We start from the raw sequence: 24,157 nt of genomic DNA on the forward strand, positions 1-24,157 counted from the left end.
GAAATGGATAGGTTCTCCCTGTAATACTTGGTTGACATCAAATTTTTGTGTGCCAGAGCTTCTCTGTGAGGTGCTGCAACATAGGCAAAGCAACCTGTTCCAGTACTTTTTCCTACTTTCACCTATTTAACTGCCACAACAAAAGCCTCAGGCTCCTGGATCTTGCTGGACAGTCCCACCAGGACATATGAATACAAAGCAGGATAATCATTCAGAATGATCTTGAGAATTCTCTGTTCTCTAGGTCTTTGGCTGATTTGATAAGCAGAGATAGGTACTTGCATCTCCATGCAGTTGTGAGCAATTATAGGTTCAGTGGCCACCTGCTATCTCACAGTTCTAAAATATTTGCTGCCATTCCCAAACTTCAAAGCTTTTATTTCTGTAAAATTCTATTAGTGATGTTCTCTAGCTATTATCAAGGTTCCCCTTGTTTGCTTTCTCCTCACATTGCTGCTGAGAAATGATGGAATATAGGTACAGTCCCAAGTCATGCTAGCTACACCTTCATTACCCTTTCAGTGCCGAAGGTTCCCTCTGAGCCAGAGGATACATACAAGTTGTGCTTGATGTCCTTTGGAAAACCTGTTCACACTAAGCAAAATTTCTCACTGCTCACAGTTATGTTGTATATAATTTCATTACATTGCCTCATGACACTTCTAACTCAAGAAGTCTTAGACCAGCCTCCCTCTGTAAATCGCATCCTCAAAGACACAACATAGTCCCTCACATTATCACTACAAAAAAAAAAAAAATCCATATACAAAACCTCTTCTCTAGAACAGAAAGATCAAGCATCCAAATGCCTACTCTCACAACATGGAAACAAAGTTTAGTAACTACATTAAAAACCGGTTGAAACCAGTTCAACACATAAATAATACATTTTTATTTAGCACCAACGCACTGTTTGTACTGATAACATCAAGAAGCATAGCCACTTCAAACAGGTGAGGTTTCCTGTAGTTTGCCCCTCTTAAAAGTGGTCTACATCTCAACAGCATGGCCCAGTACAAAGCCAAAAAGTTACTATACTTAATTTACAAACAATTCCTCTGCCACTCAACAAGCAGTTGTGTTTAGGTAAGCTGTTTGTATTTACACATATATATACACATTATATGTACACATATCTATATATATAGTTGCAAGAAAAAGTATGTGAACCTTTTGGAATTTCTGTATTAATTTGTCAAAAAACTAACCATCATCTAAGTCAAAAGTATTGACAAATATAATGTGCCTAAAATAATAACATAAAATCAATTATGATCCTCCATGTCTTTCAGCATTCAAAATGCTACTGAAAAAAGTAAGTGAACCCTTGAGTTGACCTCAGAAAAGTTAACTGGTGTCAGGTTAACCTGGAATCTTGTTAAGAAAATGAGTTCGGAGGTGGGGACTAGAGCTACATCGACTGATAAAAACTACTCAAACTTTTTGAGTTGTTCCGCACAAAATGTATGTTCATGTGAGCCATGCCTCACCAAAAAAAGCTTTCAGAGGATCTATGAACAAGAATTATTGATTTACATAAAGTTGGAAAGGGTTACAAAGTGATTTTAAAGACTTCAGCAATTCACCAGTCTACAGTTAGGCAAATGATTTACAAATGGAGACACTCTGGGACTGTGGCTACTCTACCAAGAAGCTGGAGCCCAGTCAAAATGACCCCAAGAGCACAATGAAGACTCATCAGTGAGGCAAAGAAACAATCCTGAGTGACAGCCACAGAGTTGAAGTCATCATTGGAACTGGCTAACTATCTGTGTTCATGAGTCTACAGTACATAAACCATTGATCAAGCAGGGTGTCTGTCTATGGCAGGACATCACGGAGGAAGCTGCTGCTTACTACAAAGGACACTGCTGCACGCCTCAAGTTTGTGAAAAAGCACATTGACACTCCACAGTGGTATCGTCAAAATGTTTTGTGGACTGAGACAAATATTGAACTATTTGGAAAGAACATGCAGCACTACATCTGGTGTAAAAATGACACTATATAGCGTCATGAAAATATCATCCCAACTGCAAAGTACGGTGGAGGGAAACATCCTGATTTGGGCCTGCTTTGCCGCATCAGGGCCTGGCCAGCTTGCAGTCGTTGAGGGGAAGAGGAATTCCCAAGTGTATCAAAAAAATCTTCAGGATAATGGGAGAGGGTCTGTACATCAGCTGTAACTCTGTAGATGTCAGGTGGTGCTAGAGGACAATGACCCAAAACACCAGAGCAAATCCACAACAGAATGGCTTCAGAAAAAACAAAATCTGCCTTTTGGAGTGGCCAAGTCAGAGCCCAGATCTCAACCCAGTAGAGATGCTATGGAGTGACTTGAAGAGAGCCACACACATGAAACATCCAAAGAACGTGACACAGCTAAAGCAGTTTTGGCAGGAAGAATGGGCTAAAATCCCTCCTGAAGGATGTGCAGCTCTGATCCATAGTTACAGGAAGTACCTGGTTGAGGTTATTGCTGCTAAGGGGGAAGTCGACCAGGTCATGATTCCAAGGGTTCACTTGTTTTTTCCAGTAGCATTTTGAATGCTGAGTAAGTGTGTTCAACAAAGACATGGAGAATCAGAATTGGTTTTGTGTTATTATTTTAGGCACATTATATTTGTCAATACTCTTGACTTAGATGACAGATCACACTTTCTGATAAATTAATGTAGAACACCATGAAATTCCAAAAGGTTTGGTTCACATACTTTTTCTGGTAACTGTGTGTATACATATTACATTAGCAGCACAAGGGACTTGCAAAACTACAGGCAGAAGTAGCATCCCATTGCAAAACCCACCTAACATTTACCTAACATTTACCACATGGTAGCATTTCATCTAGGAAAGAGCAATCAAATTTCAGTGTTTTCTGCAGAGGGATTCTAGAAATATCTATCATCATAGTACTTCACAATGGGTATGTTTGTCTACCTCACAAGGTTGGAGATTTCATGGGTCATGTAGAAAAGTGATCTAGCTGAGGTCATAGGTGACGTGGATTTTTGAAAGAGCTCTTGCTAATGTACCTCATAAAAGCTGAAGTAAACTGCCATGAAATAAAGGAAATGATCATTTAATAAATCTGTTACTCCAGTAATAAAAAGTGGGAGATTAACAGCGCCCCTCTCAGAGGGATTCATGCTTGGACTTGTAGATTTGGATATTTATTTGCAAAAAGCGCAAATAGAAAGGTGGCAGTCTACTGATATTAACAGAACAGCTGCAAAGGGATCTTGTACAGGACTAACTGACCAGATAAAGCAGCAAGGGGATTTCAAAGGTCAAATGCAAAATAAAAAAAACAGTCTGAGCCTCTCTAATGAGGTCAGGACCAGCAACTCAAGAAAAAGCATTACTAACTCTTTCTGGAACTGATTACAGGTTCTCTTTTCCGAACTAGTTCATTTAGATCTGCATGCACAATAGTGGGGTGTTCAAGCCATGAAATTTGGTCATAGGACCAAAGACACAGATGGTTGAAAGCAAAAAATATGGCTGAAGGGTATCACAATATGTCATCCTGTTCCTAATACTCTTCCCAGGGCAGCCACTACACACTGCTGGCACAGACCGTGTCTCACCTCCTACAGTCCTTCTTAGAGGTTATACCTTCTGAGATGTGGACAGACATCTTCAGACATATGTAGGTACTCTCTCCTGAATGGAAGGTTCAGGAAGCACCTAAAGTATTTTTGAAATCTTGGGCTAAAAAGGATTAATATGCCATCACACAGGAATGTGAATTTCTAACAGGAGAAAGCAAGTAAAGCAGACCGATAACGATACACAATGAGCTATAGCAGGTAAACTGCCTGGTGTCAAACACACCTGTGGTGTTGTCTGCTGCAGTGATTACCACACAACCTTTCTCAAGTTCCGACATTGCACTTTATGCGTTTATTCCAACAAAACAGGGAAGTAAAAGCATTCCAGGAAAAGTGAGATTATTTTGTATTCTCTCATTTCAGGAACAGAATCTGCAGCTCTTCCAATTGACCACTAGCTAACGCTCTGAGCCACAGTTAGAAAGCTTTGAGGTGAATGAACAACTTTCTGCCAAACCAGAAAGGCTGGAGAAAGATTACATAATCTTAATGTTAGTTTTGCAACTCCAGGAGTACAGGAGGTAGTCCTGCTGGATACTCAACGTGCAGTACACTATTCACTATTCTATCCGTTTTCTTCTTTGTTTTACAGTAATATACATCTAATAAATTTTATTTTAAATATCATTCAAATGATATCAATTAGTACACAACTAACTCATTGTCTACTCTGACTTCCTACTAGAAGCCTCAGTATTTCTATTTATCTCCAATTGTGAAGTCTGACTTATTTTTTTGCTTTGCAAGTGTTATGAATAAAGACATAATTGGAAGAAAAAAAAGATATCAGAACAAAAAAAAAAATAAAAATCAAACATCTCACCAAGAGATAATAGCAATGAATTAGTTAATTACACTGAGGGTATAGCTTTATTTTTGGCAGCTTATATGTGTATAGTGAGTATCATATATATGTTCATATTATAGTTTACAAGTAAATCAAGAGGCAATTTGGGGAAGTGTGTTTGAAATTTTGGTGTGAAGCTTTCAGCTTCAGCAGAAACAGCTTAAGAGGAATTTTAATATTACTTTGTATTGTGCATCAGGATCTTACCTGTGCACCTTCTCTAATAAAACAGCCTGTTATTTTCCTGAAAAGATTACCTTGATATTCCATCTTAACTAGATGAATTCATGTTATCAACCAGATGAATTAGTGTTATCAGTTACTAGAAATAAATACCAATATTACACTGAAAAAAGACAAAGCACCTAATCTATTAAGTGATCACTGCAAACATCCAGATTAAAAAGTCAACAGCTTTTGTGAAACAAGGCACTATGTCTTTTCAAAATGTTCAAGAATTGCTATGCAAATAGAAAGTATTTTCATGCTGTAAGGTTGAAACATGTTTGAGGTTACAGGCATGTTCATGGAGCTCAAACAGTACAAGCAAATATACACCAGTAAGTTTAGAAACATATTATTTTCCTTCAAAATTTTAAAGGAAACAGAAGGGACAGGATGGGGAGAAATTACATTCTGAGCATCAGTCTCCTTTTACACCTCATAAATTTAAGCCTGTGAAAGAGAAGCATAGCTGCTTAAACCCAGGATAAATTTACAAGGAAAATTCTACTGTTGCTCAACAGGCTTCATTACTTACTTTTGCTAACTTTAGCAAGGCTCCCACAGTATTCTTTAGACAAACCTGTGACTAAATAGACTGGATAGAAACTTGTCTGGGCTGTCAGGCTCAAAGGGTTGTGCTTGGGCAAACAAAAGCTGACTGACACCCTGAGGGATGGATACTAGGGCCAATTTTACTTAATGCCTTTATAACCTGGATGATGGAACAGAATGCACTCTTAACAAGCCTGCAGATTATAGAGATTATAGAGGACCATTGCTCAGAGGGAGCTGAATTTTCAAGAAACAGGCTGACAGGAACCTTCATGAACACAAAAGGCAAATGCAGTGTCTTGCACCTGTACATAGTTATCCCATTCAGCGGGACAGGCTGGACACCAACAGGATTAAAAGTTTCACTGCAGAAAAAGACCTGGAGATCTGAGTGAACAACATGGATTGGCAGCATGTCCTTGCAGCAAAGGTGGCTCACAGCACACCAGGTTATGTTAGCAGACGTGAGGCCAGCAGGCTAAAGCTACCTAACAAAAAGTGTAGAGGAGATAGTGCCAGACTCTTAAAGGCACACAAGCACACTGCAAGAGGAAGCATGAGAAATTCTGATACATGTGAGAACAAAAATTCATCACAGTGAACGTGATGAATGACTGAAACAGGCTGCTCAAAGAGGTGGCAGACTCTTCATCCTTAAATTTGTTCAAGACTCTGCTGGACAAGCCCTGAACAACCTTCTCTAACTTGCTTTGAGTTTCCCTAGCTGGGCTAGGTAGCCTCTAGAAGTCTCTCACATTCTCATTTTAGATTTGCTTACCATGAGTATATTCAAACTCTGTATACTGGATAATGAGATAAGATCCATGTTTTTAAAGCAAAATTCTCAACCAAATTCATCTGTGCAAAGTAAACAGCTGTCCACTCACAATCAGGATTGTGAAATGAAACAAGTTTTCATTTGACCATATTCAAAAGCCTGTCTCCCAAACGTCTTACTGAAATTAAGTATACTAAGAATTTAAAGCACTTAAGATAAGACCTATTATTTATACTTATTTGCAGTCAAATAACTTCTCAAAAATACTTTTTTATTTTTTTAGAGTTCGTTAAGTTTGACATTAGCTTCTGCTACCCATTATTACGGAAGACTTTGTCCAGTTTTGGACATGCTCCCCATCCACACTCGGTATCAGATCCTGATAAACTTGATTGAGTGCAGTGGAGGTATGTCAGAATGTTGGAGCATTTGCTCTGTGAGGGAACAGGGCTTGTTCAGCCTAGAGAAGAGATTAGTCTGCGAGTCCTATCAGCAACCTTCCAGCACCTACAAGGTGAGTAGTAAAGCCACAGAGCCAGACATCACCCAAGCACAGCAGAACGATACACAATTGCCATAAATTGCAACAGGGCAGGTTCTAACTTCAAATAAAATGGGGGGAAAATATTCTAATTAAGCATTTTAACAGTTTGAACAGGGAAGGCATAAAATCAGTCTTTGTACATTTTCCAGACTAGCTCCAATGCCAGAGTAACCTTATCTGAATGCAGAGTTGCTTTATAGCAACCTCCCTTGGCCCCCTTCACTCGGATTTTATGGTGCCTTTACCAAATTGCACATCCAGCATAAAGAACTAGTACTTTATTTTGATTAAAAGATGCCGTATTGGGGAGGGTGACATGAGACAGAACTTTCAGCTAGGCATCACAAACACTGCTGCATTGATCACCACTACTCAACAAGAAAACTCTAACAAGAAAGGCAGAAAAAGTTTCACATATTATAAAAAACCAGCTTAGGTGCTCACCTGAGCTCCACCAGGCTTGACTATACCACAGAAAGAAGCATCACACTAGATTCTGCATATTCATAAAAGACAAGGTCTCCTCCTCTTCTTCCAAAAAACATTTTTGTTGGAACGTCTTGCCAAGAGCCTCTCTGCACTGCACCTGCCCTTTTTTGTTAACGGCACAGTGCCACTGAGGTCATACTCCTCTTTCTGGCTTTTTTTAAGACAATGCAGGTATTTTTCACCTTTAGTTGCTATGAAATGCACAGATTATCTGCTTCATAAGACTTTTTTCACATACATTGACACAGTAAGAGGTGCATTCCGTGTATCTAAGAGATTAACGGATTTTATTGTTTTCTAAAATATTTTACAATACAGAGACCCAAACCAGTAATTCCTGACAATTTTGGTAACCATCTTCTGGATGAACAATTATGTTGGTAAGTTCTTGACAGACACACACATACATCCACTTTCTAAGCTTGCACATTTTGATTCATTGAAAATGATGACTAAATATATGTATAAGCTCAAAAAGCAAACAATAAAGTCCAAGACTATCAACAGTGTTTTATAGTTACCTCAAAATAGATTTGTTAGCTTCATTGCAGTGTAGCTTCCTAACATAACATATGTACTTACCTGAAACTTAGGGCTTTTTTAAAGACAGATCTGCTGTAATTTTACAACCCAGTTTTAAATGTCACAAAAGCATAATAATTCATATGATTACAGATGTCCGAGTTGTAACTGCAAACAAATGTAGATTTTACAGTGTTCTGCTACAATAATCCATGTAAAGACTAAATCTAGTTTATATTTTGACCCACAAATTGATCCACAAATACTGATTCTGAGTATGTTAGTGTATTTACTGTACTTCTGAAAACCTAATCACAGAATACTTTGTCTATGGTACAGTAATGAATATGGCAGGAAAGCAGATTTAAATATACCTATAATTTAAACTCTTAAAACAGTCTAAATCTTATTAACATCAAAAGGCTGGATAACTAATAGCCATGCTCTTTATATTTTGGACTATCAAATTATATGTACATATACACAACATAGATAGACTCTTAATAAAAAGCATTTAGTCTATTTTACAGTCTTCTCTGTTCAAAAAATTAATCTTCACAGATTTAACATTTCAAATAACCCAAAAATCATTAGCAGTTTAAAGGAGATTTTTTTTTTTTCCTGCTGGAAATAGCTACTACTCTGGGGCTTATGCATAATTGTCTTTCTTTTGAACGTCATTTAAGATCTAGATGGAAAACTCTCAGTTTAAGTGTCAAACCGCATAAATCACATTCATAATAGAATCCCAACCCATGACATCTGCAGATATCTCTGCTACAAATAACCTTCCGTAACAGCTATTTATTAAATACAGTATCTGTTTTACAATGTCAAGCCATGCTGACAACATAGAAAGATTACTACAACATGGAAAGAGTTTTCATTCAGTCAACTGGTGACTAAATCTATGACATAATTTAAGTATTAATCGATAAATCCAAGCATACAAAAAGGTGCTTAACTACATAGCATTTAAATAAAAAAATACTGCATCTTTCAGACATCACTACAGACAAATAGAAAATTAACTGTAATAATCTTTAAAATTCAAGTTGCAAGTTACTGAAGGTCACTTAAAATAACTGATTAAACAAAAGTGAGCGTAAGCCACATACCTAGGGTAGGATGAGGCACAAGCATAGAAAATGCAAAAATGTTTTGGAATCACAATAACTGACCATGTGGGAAGAAAAAGCTTAGAAAGTATTTTTCCTGTTGTACTTTTTTCAATATAGCCCCTTTCCTTTGCATTGTGCAGAAGTTGTGAGAACAGTGACGAGTTATTATTTCTAACGTTTGTCTTCAAATCACTATGATTTCAGTATCAAGCTCTCACCTTATCATTAAAATATATACACTCTATACACCATTCAGCTTCCTCTTGCTTTAAATATATACTGTACAGGCCTACGGAGCTTTTGTAACACTTCTGTATTCACTTTGTCCTTTGTCACTGGATTGGTTCTACATAGTTTGCTGGGTATAAACCAACTTGTCCATTGTCCAGCCGTCCTTTGCACCAGCCCTGCTCATCTTCATTCTCCATTTTAGTTAACTCATCCCCTGAAAAAAGAAGGAACATTATCAACAAACTGTAACCTTTTAAGTAACACCAAGAAAATAATAATATGACAATTACCTACATGTCACTTTTCCTCCCCTGCCCACCCTAGGCCCCAGTAGAACACCTCTCTTCATTGCTCTTCATGCTTTTGAGACTAAGAATACCACTTACAGATTTATACATGGGATAAAATGCCCCCAAATTTCAAGAACACAGGAAGATATAAGCAAGCTCTACTTTGAAACTAAAACATTACATAGATGGCATTTGGTTGCGGGTTAGGGCTGGACTGGCCACTAAATGCTGACAGATGCTCTCTAAATCCTCTCCCCCATGAAAGGAAAGGGAACAAGGCAGAGAGACTTATGGATTGGAAAAGAAAACTAAAACAGCTTTAATAAACAATAAAAGTACTAATAAGGAAACAATGAAATATATACAAAACCAATAACCCCACCTGACAGCAATCACCACTGATGCTGCAGAGCAGGCAGGCATCAGGAAAGTCCCAGGCTCAGCAGCAAAAAGAACAGAGAAAGTCCTCCTCGGCCACTGGCCACTGAAGAAGAGGCTTACCCTGCCCTGATCCCTCAGCTTTATACTGAATGAGACACATCTCGTTGGTCACCTCCACTCAAACCCAGAGGTACAACCTTTCATTTCCTTGTGACCCCTTTTACTTCCTGGCATCCCCAACATGGCACACAAGATCCGGCAGTAAGCTTGGTCATTACCAGAATAAATATAAGCAAGAACCTTTCTGTCTGTTAATCCCTGGGAGTAACTATAAAACATCAGGTGTTATCACTGCTAGTAGCAGGCTCTGTCTGCAGAAATAGGCTGTTATCTTCAGGAAATGTAGTCTCTTAGAGACTGAGCTAAAAAGCAAAATCACTGAAGAGAATTGGTTCTATTTAGCTCAAATCACGACACATTTCAAGAACGTCACAGTGTTTTTTAATGCACAACAAAGAAAGCAAACTTTTGAAGATAAATACAGTGTTATTTCACTACAAGATCAAAGACTCTCTTACATCTAAAGATCCTTGTGGATAGTACAACTACCTCTACACAAGCAGAATAATCCTACATTTATGACCCTCAACAGTCAATGCCACTGCAAATGCAATAAAAGTTTCTTTAGCCTTACTGTAAATATATACTCTTTTAAGAGTTCACAGAATATAAGGAGGAAAATGCTATAAAAATTAAGAGACAGCAGTAAGATTCCCTTGAATTATACTTGCAGCTTTTCAGTATATCACTGCTACGTTGTGATGCAGAAAAAAAAATTAAAAAAAAAAAAAAATCAAGGAATCTTCTACCTTACACTTTTTTGTTACATTTCTCTCCCTCCTTCCCTAATCTTTTTAAGAAGCATACGGACTGGGATTTAATCTCCTCTTTTACTGCTCTAGCTGTACATCATTGGAAGCTGATGTACAGTTGTAGCTCCAGAAAAAGTAACTCAGAAATTACTTCCTAGCTTACACAGCAGAAGCTGACACTGATTATCCATTCAAACACTTAAGAATTGTAACATAACTTCATTTTGATTCTCATGCACATCTAATCTTCTACATCCTCAGGAAATACTTCGACATTAGAGAGCCCGCAGACTCCAAGATGCTGTATATGAGTAAGTGAATGTCCACCCCAGCCAGGCAGAAAAGGCCACACTGAGTAACAACTGTTTCCTCATGTACAACTTACTTGTGTCAAATTACTTCCCTAGATAAAACTGATTTGCATTTCACTGTAGTTAGCAATAAGAAAAACATGCTGAAGATATTAACCACATAATATAGCCCCAAATAGCTATAAATATACAGAGTCTCGATATCATTTAGGAGAGCACAGGGACTTTAAATTCTTTGGTAGAAATGGATGAGCTATATCAGATTTTCACAAGATGCCTGTCTTCTATTGCTCCTCTGTTAGATAAAGGTTAAAAGCTTTATCTCCTCTAGTTTGTAAGTTTACCAGATAACTACTAAAATAACATTATAAACAAACGTTTGGCACTGTGGACTGTACTTGGCTTATGGAAACATTTTAAAATTTTTTCCATGATTTCTAGTGCTGCACAATGAGAAAGCGTACAATTCCAAGCCTTCTTGCAACATCTATGAAGTGTATTTTAATAAAGAGTGAAACAATTACTATTGAAGCCACACTGCATCAACAGTAAGTCCCCATGCAGTTGCACTTGTATTAACAGCTAGGACTTGGCAACTTCATGATCTTGGAGATCTATGAAAATATCTCTTAAGTGTCATCTGCACAACAGTTACAATGAAAACAGTCTAATAACTGTGAGAAACATAGCATATACAATAATATTTTGACAATATTGCATAGTCTGTATTGAGTTATTTATTCTCAGCCATGGTAGAGACATAGTAGGGTGAGATATACATATGGTAGATGGTAATGTCCTATTCTGTTATGATTATAAAGCCTCTCATAAGATATAAATAAGCCTCCCACAGTTATTTGTCAAAGAAGCCTAAACGAACACGAAGTATTCCACTAATAAATAGTAGTTTCATGTATTAAAGTGCATTTAATGGACATTAGGCAGAGCATGTATTCTACAGCATGTACCTAGAAGTGATCACAAAAGCTTTGTACGCAAATTCTTTAAATATCCAAGGAAATCCCATCTGAGAGTATCCACATACATTTAAACCAATCCCTAAAATGCATTAATCCTCAGTTGACAGCTGCTTAGGAGTCTAGGCATAGTCTACATAGAAGCATAGGAGCAAGTACATTTTAAATTGGCTCCTGCATGACTGGTGAACTTTTTTTTCCTTAGTCTTTTGTATGTTCAGCCTAAACATAGTCACACTAATAATTCCTCCTAAAAACTAAGTAATTTCGATTGTAGCCATTCTATAATTCAGCTTCTATAAGGGAATTCATAGTCTAAACATGTCATCCCTTTCCCACGATTTCCTATAATTGATACAAATCTGTAATTTGGCATTAGAATGCATCTTAATGCTCTTCCTCCAAAGGTATTAAAGCTACTTTTACATTAAGTCTACGTACATCTCAGTTCATACTTCCTATACTTTATTTCTACAGACCTCACAGTGAGAACCACTTGGTTCAAATATTTTAATGCAAGTCACACAGCTGGCCCTACAGCACAGAATACCTAACTTGCATTTAGCTGTTACATCTGTGTGTATAAACATTGCATACTTTTGCCACTGAAAGGCTCATTACTGTAAACCCTTGGAATGCCATAATGTTGCTTCACAGGCACAATGAATAAATTTCAAGAGGATTAGCATACTTGCATCCCCTGCTGAGAAAAAAAGGAGCAGTTAAAGTCTACAGAATGAAGAATGCTTATAGTTGCTGTGCATTCCCAAGAAAGCTCCAGATGTTTGTTACTACTGTCCTTATGTCAGGGCAAAACTCAGCAAAGTTAATGGACAAACCAACCCACTCCTCCTCTCTGGAAGCCTACAATACTTGTCTATGAGGAAGAAAATCAGATGTACAGAATTGCACTACTAAAAATGGAGAGAAATGAGTGAAAAGCAGGAGCATCACCACCTGAGTTGTGGGGCTTTTTGGTTTAAAAACCACAAACTGCATTTAGAATATGATCTTGGGATACACTGTTCTGAGCACCACCTCTACCCATAAGCGGAATGGAAGTCCAGCAGTTCACTGGTTAGGTACAGCACTGACTTTTTTACTGTATTAACTTTCAGCCACAACATCCGTCTAGTACCCATAGTATACAGTGTAGAAGCAGCATACTTCTTACAAACTCCATCTGAAAGGGAAGTAAACCCAGAAGTTTTCTCAAACTTCTTTTCAACACTTGAATCCTATTTTTCCTTTACAAATTCTGTCGTTACAGAAGGGCCGAAATGACAAGCAAACAGGAATAGAGACAAGATCAATGAGATTGCTTATCTCACTTTCACAAGCTGAAGTTCTGTTTGCTTGTGCTAAACGACCTGTGCAATCTTTTTCTGGAATTCCTGGTTAGTAAGCTTTTCATGTGTAATTCTGGGCACGACAGTAAACAATCGGCTGAAATTAATTAAGCATCGACAGGGTGTAGATTTCATCTTTCATCACTAGAGGGTGCTGCCTCCGGGCTGGCCAGATTATGGAAAAAACTTCTGCTGCGGGGGCTGAGTAGGCTGCCCAGGCACTTGGCTCAGCACACAAGGGCTGTAGAACCAGCCCAGGCAAACTGAGGGCAGCAGCACCCATGGCATGCAGCCATGTGTGGAAACATACTGTTGCAGGGGTGTCTCCTGTCAGTTGCCTCTATTCTGTTCCCTCAACTATACTAAAGTATAGTCAGTGTACAGTAATACAATGTAAGATGAAAAATGAGGTAGAAGACACTGCATTTAACATACACTTAAAGGAGACGGAAAGAGAGGAACAAATCACCTGTCTGTGACCAAATTTTCAACCTTACCACCAAAATTTAGCACTGTAAGGAAGTGGAGGCCAAAAAAGGAATGCTTCCAGTTTAAACAGAAAAAAAAAAAATATCGGTCTATTAGATATTGCTTTAAGATTAGCCACTGTATTGTTTTCGTTTAAACTAACAACTTTCTAGGCTTGACATTTCTAGACAGCTAAAATCAGTAGCTGTTACTGTCATGAAGAAAAGGAGATAGGATTATTAATTCTGCAGCTCATTTTGTTTACCACAAGATGGTAAGAAAAAAAATATCCCAAACAGATTCGTTCCAACACATTCCAAACAGATCAGAAGCCAGTGCTTTCAAACAGGTTTTTAACTAGAATCCTGTAAGTGGAGTTGCACATTCAGAGAAACACATGACTTGAGAAAATAAAAGCTGAAGAAAAAACTCTTCCCTCCTTTCTCCTTTTGATAAATATTTTGAGTGAATGCTGTAAACTTACCAGCTTTAAAGCTGAGCTCATCTTGCTCTTGGCCCTCATAGTCATAGAGTGCACGTACTCTCACCTCCATTGCAGGAGAGGTATCTTCATCAAATGGATTGGTCTCTCCATTTGCATCAGTGGAAGAGAAAGGATTGTTGGACTCTTCATCAGACCAATCTGTAGGGTAGCTTTGGTTTTTTTCATAGCTGCTAACACTGAAAACAATTTTTAACTTGTTATTTTCTGCTCCTAAAATAGGACACTAGAAATACCACTAAGATACCAGTTCTCTAACTAAGCTTAAATTCCTCTTTAAGGCCCAGTTTTGGAACTTTATTTATGGCATCTTCTCAGCTATACTTAGCTGACAATGTCTTACCAAAAAAAAATAAATATTCTTGCAATACACTTATAAAAGTTAGTAAAAGGCAAATAAAAAAAGATCTCAAAGACAACCTCCCCACAAAATCCAAAAATGGCTCTATCAAGAAAGCTATATAATCTGTGGAATTATTTACTCCAGAAAGGTAAAAGGTGTGGTAGTAAATAACAGTAATTAACTGGTTTATAAGACATTTAAATTGTTTTGCAGAAACTTTTTCCCAAATCTCTATGTACTCCTGCTAGCTTTCAGTGTCTCTACTATGTTGCAATCCACCAGTAAAGAAACTTCATTATACTGCAAAAAACTTGATCATTTAAAGAAAAGTTCACTGCTGAGCATGCACATGCCATTTAAGAGAGTGGTATGACATCCCTAGGTGTGCATACTGAAGCAACAGGCACCTGTTTGAGAAAGTCCTAAACAAAAAGAAAACAATTGTAAAAACAGATTTATTCAGCAAGAGCACAGAGCAATAAAGCTCCAGAAGCAGTTTCACTAGAAAAAAAAAGCCATCAGTTTCAATATTTTATAGGACTGCTAAAGGAAAGGAAAAAGCAACAGCAGTTCTGTTAGCAACTGGAAATAACCCCAGTCGTTTCAAACCAAAGGTCAAGGCAACAGATAAGGCATCTGTTAAGAAAGACAAGTTAGATCACAGTGCTGCTTACACAACCGCTCGAAAGGACTTCATGCACTGACCAGCATAGTGTTATAGAAACCAAAAATAGAAAACCTTGGATAGAGGAAGTGCAAGTGTGAAAACAATTAAAAAACAACATTTCACCAACTTTTTGATCTTATTGTCCTCCTTTTCACTGACAGTACTCCCAGTATCTTCTTCATCTTCAAAGGGATTGTAACTTGATTGTACTGACTGCACTGTGTTACTCTGGACACTAAGACTGCTAATTTGGAAAAGAAAGAGCATTATGGCGACCCTATCTGTTTCAGAGTAAAAACCACTGTCATCGGTGTCTCACTAAGTAGTTTCTTAGCAGACCCCTTTCTCCAGCCAAAAAAAAGCCACAACCCATAAAAACCACCAAACAAAAAAAATAAAATCAACAACTAACCAACAAAAAACAACAAAACATCTATCAAGTGTAGCATAAGACTCAAGAAAATTTGGGAAGTCTCACATTCTATACATTCCTCCCTAATTAGAATATCTGTTGTGGATCATAATTTCTTTATATCTGTTGTGGATCATAATTTCTTTTTCTTACTGCTTGCAATAAAAAGCAGTGCAATTTTTTTAGCCAGTTTCATTCCCTCCTAAAGTAGCTGATGTTAACGGTTTTGTATTAATCACATCCAGAATTCTGAAGTAAGATTTCAAAACTACGATCTTCATGTCTAGAGATGTGAAGACAGCAACAGACTGACAACTAGATTAGCTACAGAAAGCTCCATTTCTCATGACATTTGGTTTCTTTTAATTCCAAATGAAAAGAGAAATGTAAAATAGAAAATAATTCCCAAAATATTTTCTGAGCTGCAGAAATACATCACTACAAATGCTCACAGATAATTAATATTTGGTTTGACAGTGACTTTCCAGGCTTACTGAGCTTAGCGTACTTGAAGATAACGATCTTTTCCAAATGGTCTTTTTAGGTATGAAAAAACCCATAAAATACCTGCTATGTTTGTTAGGCTGTGAAACCTGATCTCCCGTCTGATTAATACCAGTCAGAGTCACTCCATCAGAAGCTTTCTTCTTTTCTCTTCTACTGAGAGTGCGATTCAGATCTGCAGACCACTCCTGTCAATTAATGCAAAATGTAATTGAGAAATTTAACTGAATGAGTAATTATCACATTTAATTTTCAGACTGTTATGGAACATGCATTTATACACAAAACAGTACCAATAATTACTAAAAAGATAACTGACTCTAAATTCTTTAGTTATAGTTCCTATCTAGATCCTATCACAGTGATGAAGTTATCTGTGCTACTTGCAAAATCCCAAGGTTACCCATACTTCTCTATTTAGTATTGTGAATACCCTGAAAAGACTTAAAATACCAGATATCTGGCATACAACTGGAGAAATCAAAGAAGTTGGCCAATACAGCTCTTTAAAAGTTACACTGAGAGGGCTCACTGTTTCCGTCAATGCTAAGACATCTGGCTTAAAAAAGGTAAATCTTACATTCAGGTAAAAAGTATTATAATCTAAGACAGGGCTTACTTCCAGAAGTGCTCCAAGAATGACCTATGAAGAAGCTAATTTTTAAACTCATTGTCTATCACTTCTCCTCCTAAGATTTGAGGTCTTAAGGTGCTTCACTCTAGATTTAGTGAGATTTAATGTCCTTAAAAGCCATCCATAGGAGTTAAGGTTCAAATCAACACAACTGTTGACAAGACTCATGACAACATTTGTAAAGTACTCCTTGCTCCCTGATGTCCTCGACCATTCAGATGTTTCAGAAAGCAGACAGGCATGATGAGACCTAAACATAACTTCTGCATATCAAATCAAACTAAGCTAAATGCTGATACAAAGCAGGAACCAACAGAGAACAAACTGGATGCAAGCAAATATCCAATGCTGAGGCATGTTTCATCTCAGAAGCCTTAAAGGTAGGGTTCTTTTTTTTTTTAAAAAAAAAAAAAAAAAGTCAGGAGATGAATGCTATCTTCTGTATAGCAAACAGAGATAAATATTTTTAAAAGGAAGCAAAGATTTTGTGAGTTGCTATCACTATTGGTATATACATATAGTACAGTCAGTCTTAAGTGACTTCTGGACAATTTTCAGAGATAATCACTATTTTAACTTCGCACAAACACATATTGAATTTCTGAGTTACCATAGTTTAAAGACCACTGACCTAAGCATATTTGCAGTTTATAATGCAATTTCATACTCATGTGATCATGACTTTTTTTTTTTACTTACGTCATCCTTGTAGCATGTAAATGAGAAAAAACTTAATTAGGAAATAGTAATAACAGTATTTTATCTGTTACTTATTATGCTTATGAAAAAGGATGGCAATTTCCTCGCACTGAAGTAACTGTAGTTCAGCATTTCAAGCAAAGAAATTCTGCAGTTTTCTTCCTCAAACCTTCTAATCAAAGGTTACTCAATATTTTTCTTAAAAGTGTTATTTTTCCTTACGGTTAATAAAGGAACAGTGAACACTCCAGAATTGGTACTTCTACTCCACTCATTTAATGCCTAGAAATTGTTTTAACTAAACCCAGGATCCTGGTCAAGCTCATCCCAATTCTAGCCATTTGATATAGTGTGACCTGCAGTGACACGTTTTGGTACTTGCTACATGTAAGCTAAGCTAGCAGAGCACTCCCTGAAAAAACTTTCTTTTGGAGATGGCATTCAGAAATAAAATTACCACCTGATTAAAGGAAGAACTTTTCTTAATGTAACAGTATCAAACAAACTAGTTAAAGACTTATAAACACCATTTTCCAGGACTGATTGAAGTATTTAGTTCAAACTTTCAAAAAGTCTTTGCTGCCTAGCTGCAATTACCTCCTAGCAGCAAGGAAATTCAAATCAAATTTAAATTTGAACACCAAAGCAGAAAAGTAAAACATACAGGACAACATAGCAAGCTGTGGTTTAGTTGATACACCTGTGTATTTATTCAGTGATGATTTTAGCTTAAAAAAAATTATTACTATAGAATTTTCTGATTTACCCATTTTGTCTTTAAATAGATGCCAGATATAATCATCTCCAAAAGTCAGGGGAATGAGGAGAGCTCAATGGAAGTCAAGAAAAGAAAAACTCCTATGACTTGTAAAAAAACAAAAACAAAATACTGCTAGAAGTCTGAATTTAAGAGTTACACCAGAAAGGAATATGACACAAAGCAAAAATGAAAAAATAAACAAAACAAGTTTGGGTTCCAAGTGCTCTGACCTTACCTCAAACTGAGGCCAATTCATCGACATCCCTGGACCTTGATTAGCTCTAAACCACCGCAAGTCTTCAACAGCATCTGCTGTTTTGATATTCTGTTCCAGTTCACGGTAGATATTTTTGTAACTGCAAAACAAATTTGTCTTCAAATTCAGTACAACATTTCAAAACATGGCAAATCCAAGTCAGATTTTTAAAAGCCGAATATTTCAAAGTTCACAACAGAAATAAAAACCCCCAGTCTTACAATAAGACAGACTTTCAAAAACTATGACAGACCTATTAACTGCCTGTAAAAAAGGAAGAGTAATCTCGATGAAAACTCACAAAAACATAAAATCTAGACTTGCCGGATTTTAGAATTATGACACTTGTGTAACTTAAATAGCTGTCATTAAAAGTAATATTTGCATAGGAATATATTTAAACTACTGAATGCCAACCAAAGTTTCTTGAATTTAAAAGCTTGTCTGCAGGACAAAAGAAACTCTTCTTTGGTAAGTCCATAGCACTCTGAAAACTCCTGTCAATCCAATGAGAATTGTAAGTTATTATAAAAAGTGATCTCAAATCTAGAGTTAAACAGGTCAAATAGTTTCCTATGCAGGTATAACATCTGCTCACTGCTTTTATTGTTTCAGGTACTCTATGATTTGACTAGCTGTACTATTTATACAAAATATCAAAGAGTATAAAAAAGAACCTTACTATTACTTATTTCTTGGTCTAATTGTTGCTTGTTAAAGTTGAGTTCTCACAAGTACTTTACAGAAAAGAAGTCATGTTACAATTGATATATATATATATATATATATATTTGAGAGAGAGAACCTAAACAATAAGGAACTCAGAGTACAAACAAGGCTTAAAATAAAACACAGAGAACTGCTAGCCTGTATTCAAGCTAGAGAATTTGAGCAAATCCTTCCAGACCAAGCCACACAAAATTTAGAATTAGAGTCCATCAGTGGTACATTGTCAAGGAATCAAAGTTTTCTCAAAATATATTTCCAAATTTCTCTATTTCTTTATATTACTTAACTGCTTTAATATGTATGCAGTCTGGTTTTTTTTCTACATCAGTGGTTCTCTGAATATATTTAAGCAACAGAAAGGCATGTAATTGTGACAGGGAGTAATTTTTAATGACTCATTGAACACTGATGAACTGAAGATCTACATCTGTAGAAAACAGGGTAGTGCTATTTTCTGGACTGTGCTCTTCAGTGTTATTAGCCTTAAGAAAGTTAAAAATCTGCCTTCTGTTTGGGGTTTTATTCTACACTTTTTATCTCTGTGTATTTAAAGGGGAAGAGATAAGGAAACAGATGAATACTTGGTTTGTTCTTGTCCCAATGTCACCCTCTTCGCTTGTGCCAGCATTAACGTGCAAGTCAGTTTGGAACAACGATCAGGGTTAAAATCAAACTAGATTTTTTTTCTGCCCTAAGTTACCTTGATCAGCTCCTTAATTCCACTAAATATACTACCATAAGAGTTTTGTCACTAGCAGAAGAGGGCACAGAAATGAGAAGCTAGCCAAGAGCACACTTGTCTCATTTTAACTGAATTGCCAACCAGAACACACATGAAAACACTGTTACAAAGTGGGATGTAAAATTCTGCTAGTGTTACAGCATTTGCTGCAAGTGTTCCAGTGCCTGTCTTCACAAATGCAAGAGAAAACAAAACCATTATAACCACTGTCTTGCTGACAAACCGAAGGAGCTTAGTATCAAAATGATCTGTACTGTTTGATGATGTGCTGCACAATCTGACAACACAAGCTGTATGAGCTCTGGTTTGAGTTCCCCAGCAGAAGTTTAGAATCCTTGGAATGTAGTGAGGAGAGTCCAGGCAGAAAGAGCAAAGTACATGATTGTACTTCATGCATATTACAGTAAAAAGAGTAGACTTCAAAATTAAGATAGACAAGAGTTCAGTGACAGTCAGTCAATGGATTTTTTAACATTTTTCTCCTGGTTAAGTTAATTAGTTTAGACTGGGCTCTCATATTTTAACCATAAATTTGTTTATGCTAGAAAGCTTGTGCTCTCTTACACTAAAAACTTCTAGTTCGTTCTCCAATAAACATGCAAGGCATAATACACCAAAACCCTCCAGCATTTTTTTATTCTAAGCTCTGAATACTTTCTAATTAGGACATATTTGATTATAAAAATACAAAAGGAGTAAGAGTTTCTTGGTTCATTTAACAGTGTTACGTAAAACTAGAAAATGTTAGGGATAGATACCAATCCGATCTCAGTCAAAACAAAGAATTGAGCTCTCTCATTTACACTTTAAACAAATTGAAGCAACACATTAGAAACAAATTAGATTCCAAACTCTGATCTGCTTGAAGTATGGATTACTTTTCACTGAAAAGTAATAAGAATTCATTTTAAAGTATTGCACTGTTTTACCTCGCAACATTAGACAAGTCAAGGTGTTTTTGAACTTCCAGTAACACTTCTCGAAAGAAACGTAAGCGTTTTTCTTCAAACTGCTGACACTGTTCAAACACCTGCTCCATGTTTTCCATATATTGAGGAGTGGCATTATCTAATTCTTTCAGTGACTTTTCATACTTTTCTTTTGTCTGGGGGTGAAAAAGCAAACAATTAGCAATACATTCTATTACTATCCTACATAACAGACTTATCAATGCAGCAATAGCCAAGATTTAGAGCAAAAGTTCCCAGAACGCTTTCTCTTTTCATGATCATAGTACCTATGTTAGATCATGATAAGAGAATTATCTAACAGAACTGCAGAACAGTTACAGTTAAGTTCTAAGCCTCTTCTCTGGCTTTTTAATAGTAACTACAACAAATGTTAATGTAATACTAGACATAAAAACAAAAAGGAGCCACACAGTAAAATCACAGGAGGCAGTCTTTAAATTTTACAGGTCTCTTACTTAAAGATTTCCAAATAATTTTGAAGTGTTGCCTTTTCCCCTTCAGTAATTTACACATAGTGCACTCTTAAGTTTGGGGCAAAAAAACCCCAAACATTGTATACCTTTCTGCAAACATAAATCACATACACTGTGAGCTAATAAACAGAACTTCAGACTCTACACTAATTTACAGTGGTTCAGAAAGGAATTAAAAGATTGCACCCGACATAACATCTGCCTTCCAGATCACAGAATAGCATTCTCAAAGGGAAAAGATGTATTTGAAGAAAGCCACACACGTCTCCTAGTAGCAGCCCACTAAAGTGATAAGCCAAACAAGGCAATATAGTGGCATTTCCACAGCTGTATTTACTTTTATTTAAAGGGACATCAGCATTTAAAGCAACTGCACTCTGCAGTCAAGAATGCCTACGAGTTTAGATGTTGTCAGCAAGCTTCATGCATCTTTCTCACAGCCTCTCAAGCAAAATAACTCAACCCTCAGTGCTCAATGAGTAGAACTCTGTCCTAGAAATTCTGTTTTATTCTGCTTCCTTCCCTGCTAAAAGTACTCACGCAAAATAAAGGTAATATATTATCGATTCTTCAGAGGAGAACTTGGCAATGACATAGGCTTGGAAGGAAACTTTATATTTTTGTATAGGACCATAATTCAAAGTGAGCTGCACTACAGCCCACAGCACATTCAGGAAGGAAAAAAACAAAAAAAACCAGCACACTTAAATACGCGCAAGCAGTAGGTTAAAAATACAGCATATGAACAGCATGCTAGCATCCAGCATACCTTTAGTACATCTTGTTTGCTTCTCTCCACTTTGTCTTGTAATTTCTTAAGCTGTTCAGGATTTAGTGCTGGATCAGCTTTGCTATTTGTTTCTCTGGATATAGCCAGTTTCTCCTCTTTGCAGGCCGCATGGTATGCTTTCTTTGCAGCTTCCACCTACAAAGTAGATTTGAATCTTTGCATCTGTGACCGTTTGGTACAACAGCCATCAGCTGCATTCTTTACCCTTATTATCATGTTGCTATGAAGAAAGTGTCAAGGTTTGTTCCAGGATGTTCTTTCATTTTTTGGAATTGCTTTTCATTTAATTCAAGGAATGAACGATACACAAGAATCAAAGTAAGGAAATCATTGTAATACTTATCAACCAGCATTCTCTCACCACAGAAGAAATCTCACTCACACAGAGAAGCATGGAACAGACTCAAGAAAAAGTTTACAGGAAGTGCCCAATAGAACGTGTTTTCCTCACGTCTGTGTTCTCCTGCTTCCCTTCTTCTACGAGGTTGTTTAAAAATAATGTTGCTTGACAAGAAAAATGCAACCACAAATACTTTTCCCCTTCTCATTTCTTAGAACATTTCAGAACTTTCAAATGTATGAAATCAGGTACTATTAAAATGATAACTCAAATGGCACTTTTTCTAAATTTCACTTAAGCCACCAAGATTAGGAGACCTCAAGAGAAAAAAAAAACAAAACAAACTTATTTACAGAAGAGGACAGAAAGCAAGAGATCGTTTTGAGAAAGGAGGGTCCAGCAGAGAGAATTGGGAGTTTACTCCCATATAGAGATTTGAGACATTAATATAGTGTAACACAGGGTATCTGATACATAATCTACTGCTGTACCTCTTTCAGCTTTTTTGCCCAGGGTTTCTGAGCTTTCCTAAATCCATCTTCTGCTTCTTTGGTTTCCTTAAATCCTCCCATCATTTGTTTATGAAAGGCTTCCTTCTGCCAGTTCTTGATTTTTTCAAAGTCTTCATTCATCAATGAACCTTTTACTTCTAGATGTAGTTCACTCACTTTTTCAGCTTCTGACATAAAAGCACACCAAGCCCTTTCTACTGTTCCATACTGTGGGCCTAAACACAACAGAAAGTATCATTCTCAGTAACCATCACCCACATGGAACTTATATTCCCAAGAAACTACCTGAAGCTATTGTCTTATAATCACTTGTAAATAGCAATATTGACATAAACCCTGAGAAGGGAGCAGTTTCTTTTCAAATAAATTTAGAGTATTACAAATTTTTATACCAGAAGAAATAATACTTGTCTAGTCTGGCCTCCTTCACCCCGTACAATGATTCTCAGTATTCCACCTATTAGCTCCTCTTTAAACCGCTTTCAATTTCTCAACATACCTTCTGAAGCATGGGTAACCAGGAAAGGACAAACTATTTCAGAATATATTAAAATGGTATCAAAATAGTCTTCCATTACAGCAATGCCTAACTCTTCTATTACTTATCTTTCCCCCACAACCACTGCCCCCTTATTATTTATGTAACACTTTTCAAAGTGTCTTCTATACCATTAGTTACCTAGAAAGAACCAATTCTCTAGAACTGAATTTATTTGGATACTTCAACGCTGGAAGCATGATCCATTTGCTTCAGTAAGAAAAGCAAATTAGCAAACAAACAGGGCTTTTTTTGGTTTTAATCGAGAAGAGCTTTACATTACTGAGCCTTCTGCAAAGGCTCCATTATAGGCTAAAAAGTACAACATTTCTACTTTGTACTTACCAAAACAAAAGATATACAAAAATATTATTCTTTCTTTCATTTGAGAAAGCTTTCAGAGCTCAAAATCAGAATGTGTTACCTTTTTCCACAAGCTGCTTCCACCTTTTTGCCCATTCTGTAAGCTGCTGAGCATAGACCTTCTCTATTCGTGCCCGTTCATGAATACAATTCATAAGATCATTGCAAAGTCTGTGCCCATCATCAATTCGTTTTACTGTCCGCTTGTAATTTCCAACCTATAAAGAGACAAATAACGATTTCTGCTTGAAGAGTCTGAAAACGAGATAAATCTCCAATTAACATTAATACTGTTGCATAGAATCATAGAACGGCCTAGCTTGAAAGGGACCTTAGAGATCATCTAATCCA

The 24,157-nt window shown here is 36.8% G+C and overlaps 1 protein-coding gene across 1 annotated transcript; it reads right to left on the minus strand.

Moving 5' to 3' along the window:
• Positions 1-7,308: 7,308 nt before the first annotated feature.
• PACSIN2 (protein kinase C and casein kinase substrate in neurons 2) lies at positions 7,309-24,024 on the minus strand (the record flags this gene model as incomplete). Its single annotated transcript, XM_009876754.1, has 9 exons — positions 7,309-9,137; positions 14,056-14,252; positions 15,211-15,327; positions 16,063-16,187; positions 18,328-18,448; positions 20,749-20,924; positions 22,033-22,188; positions 22,885-23,120; positions 23,868-24,024. Coding segments are annotated over 9 exons (1,398 nt in total), but the record flags the coding sequence as incomplete, so codon positions are not given.
• Between the last annotated feature and the right edge of the window lie 133 nt (positions 24,025-24,157).

Source organism: Apaloderma vittatum, unplaced genomic scaffold, assembly GCF_000703405.1.
Source record: "Apaloderma vittatum isolate BGI_N311 unplaced genomic scaffold, ASM70340v1 scaffold12899, whole genome shotgun sequence".
Taxonomy (NCBI): domain Eukaryota; kingdom Metazoa; phylum Chordata; class Aves; order Trogoniformes; family Trogonidae; genus Apaloderma; species Apaloderma vittatum.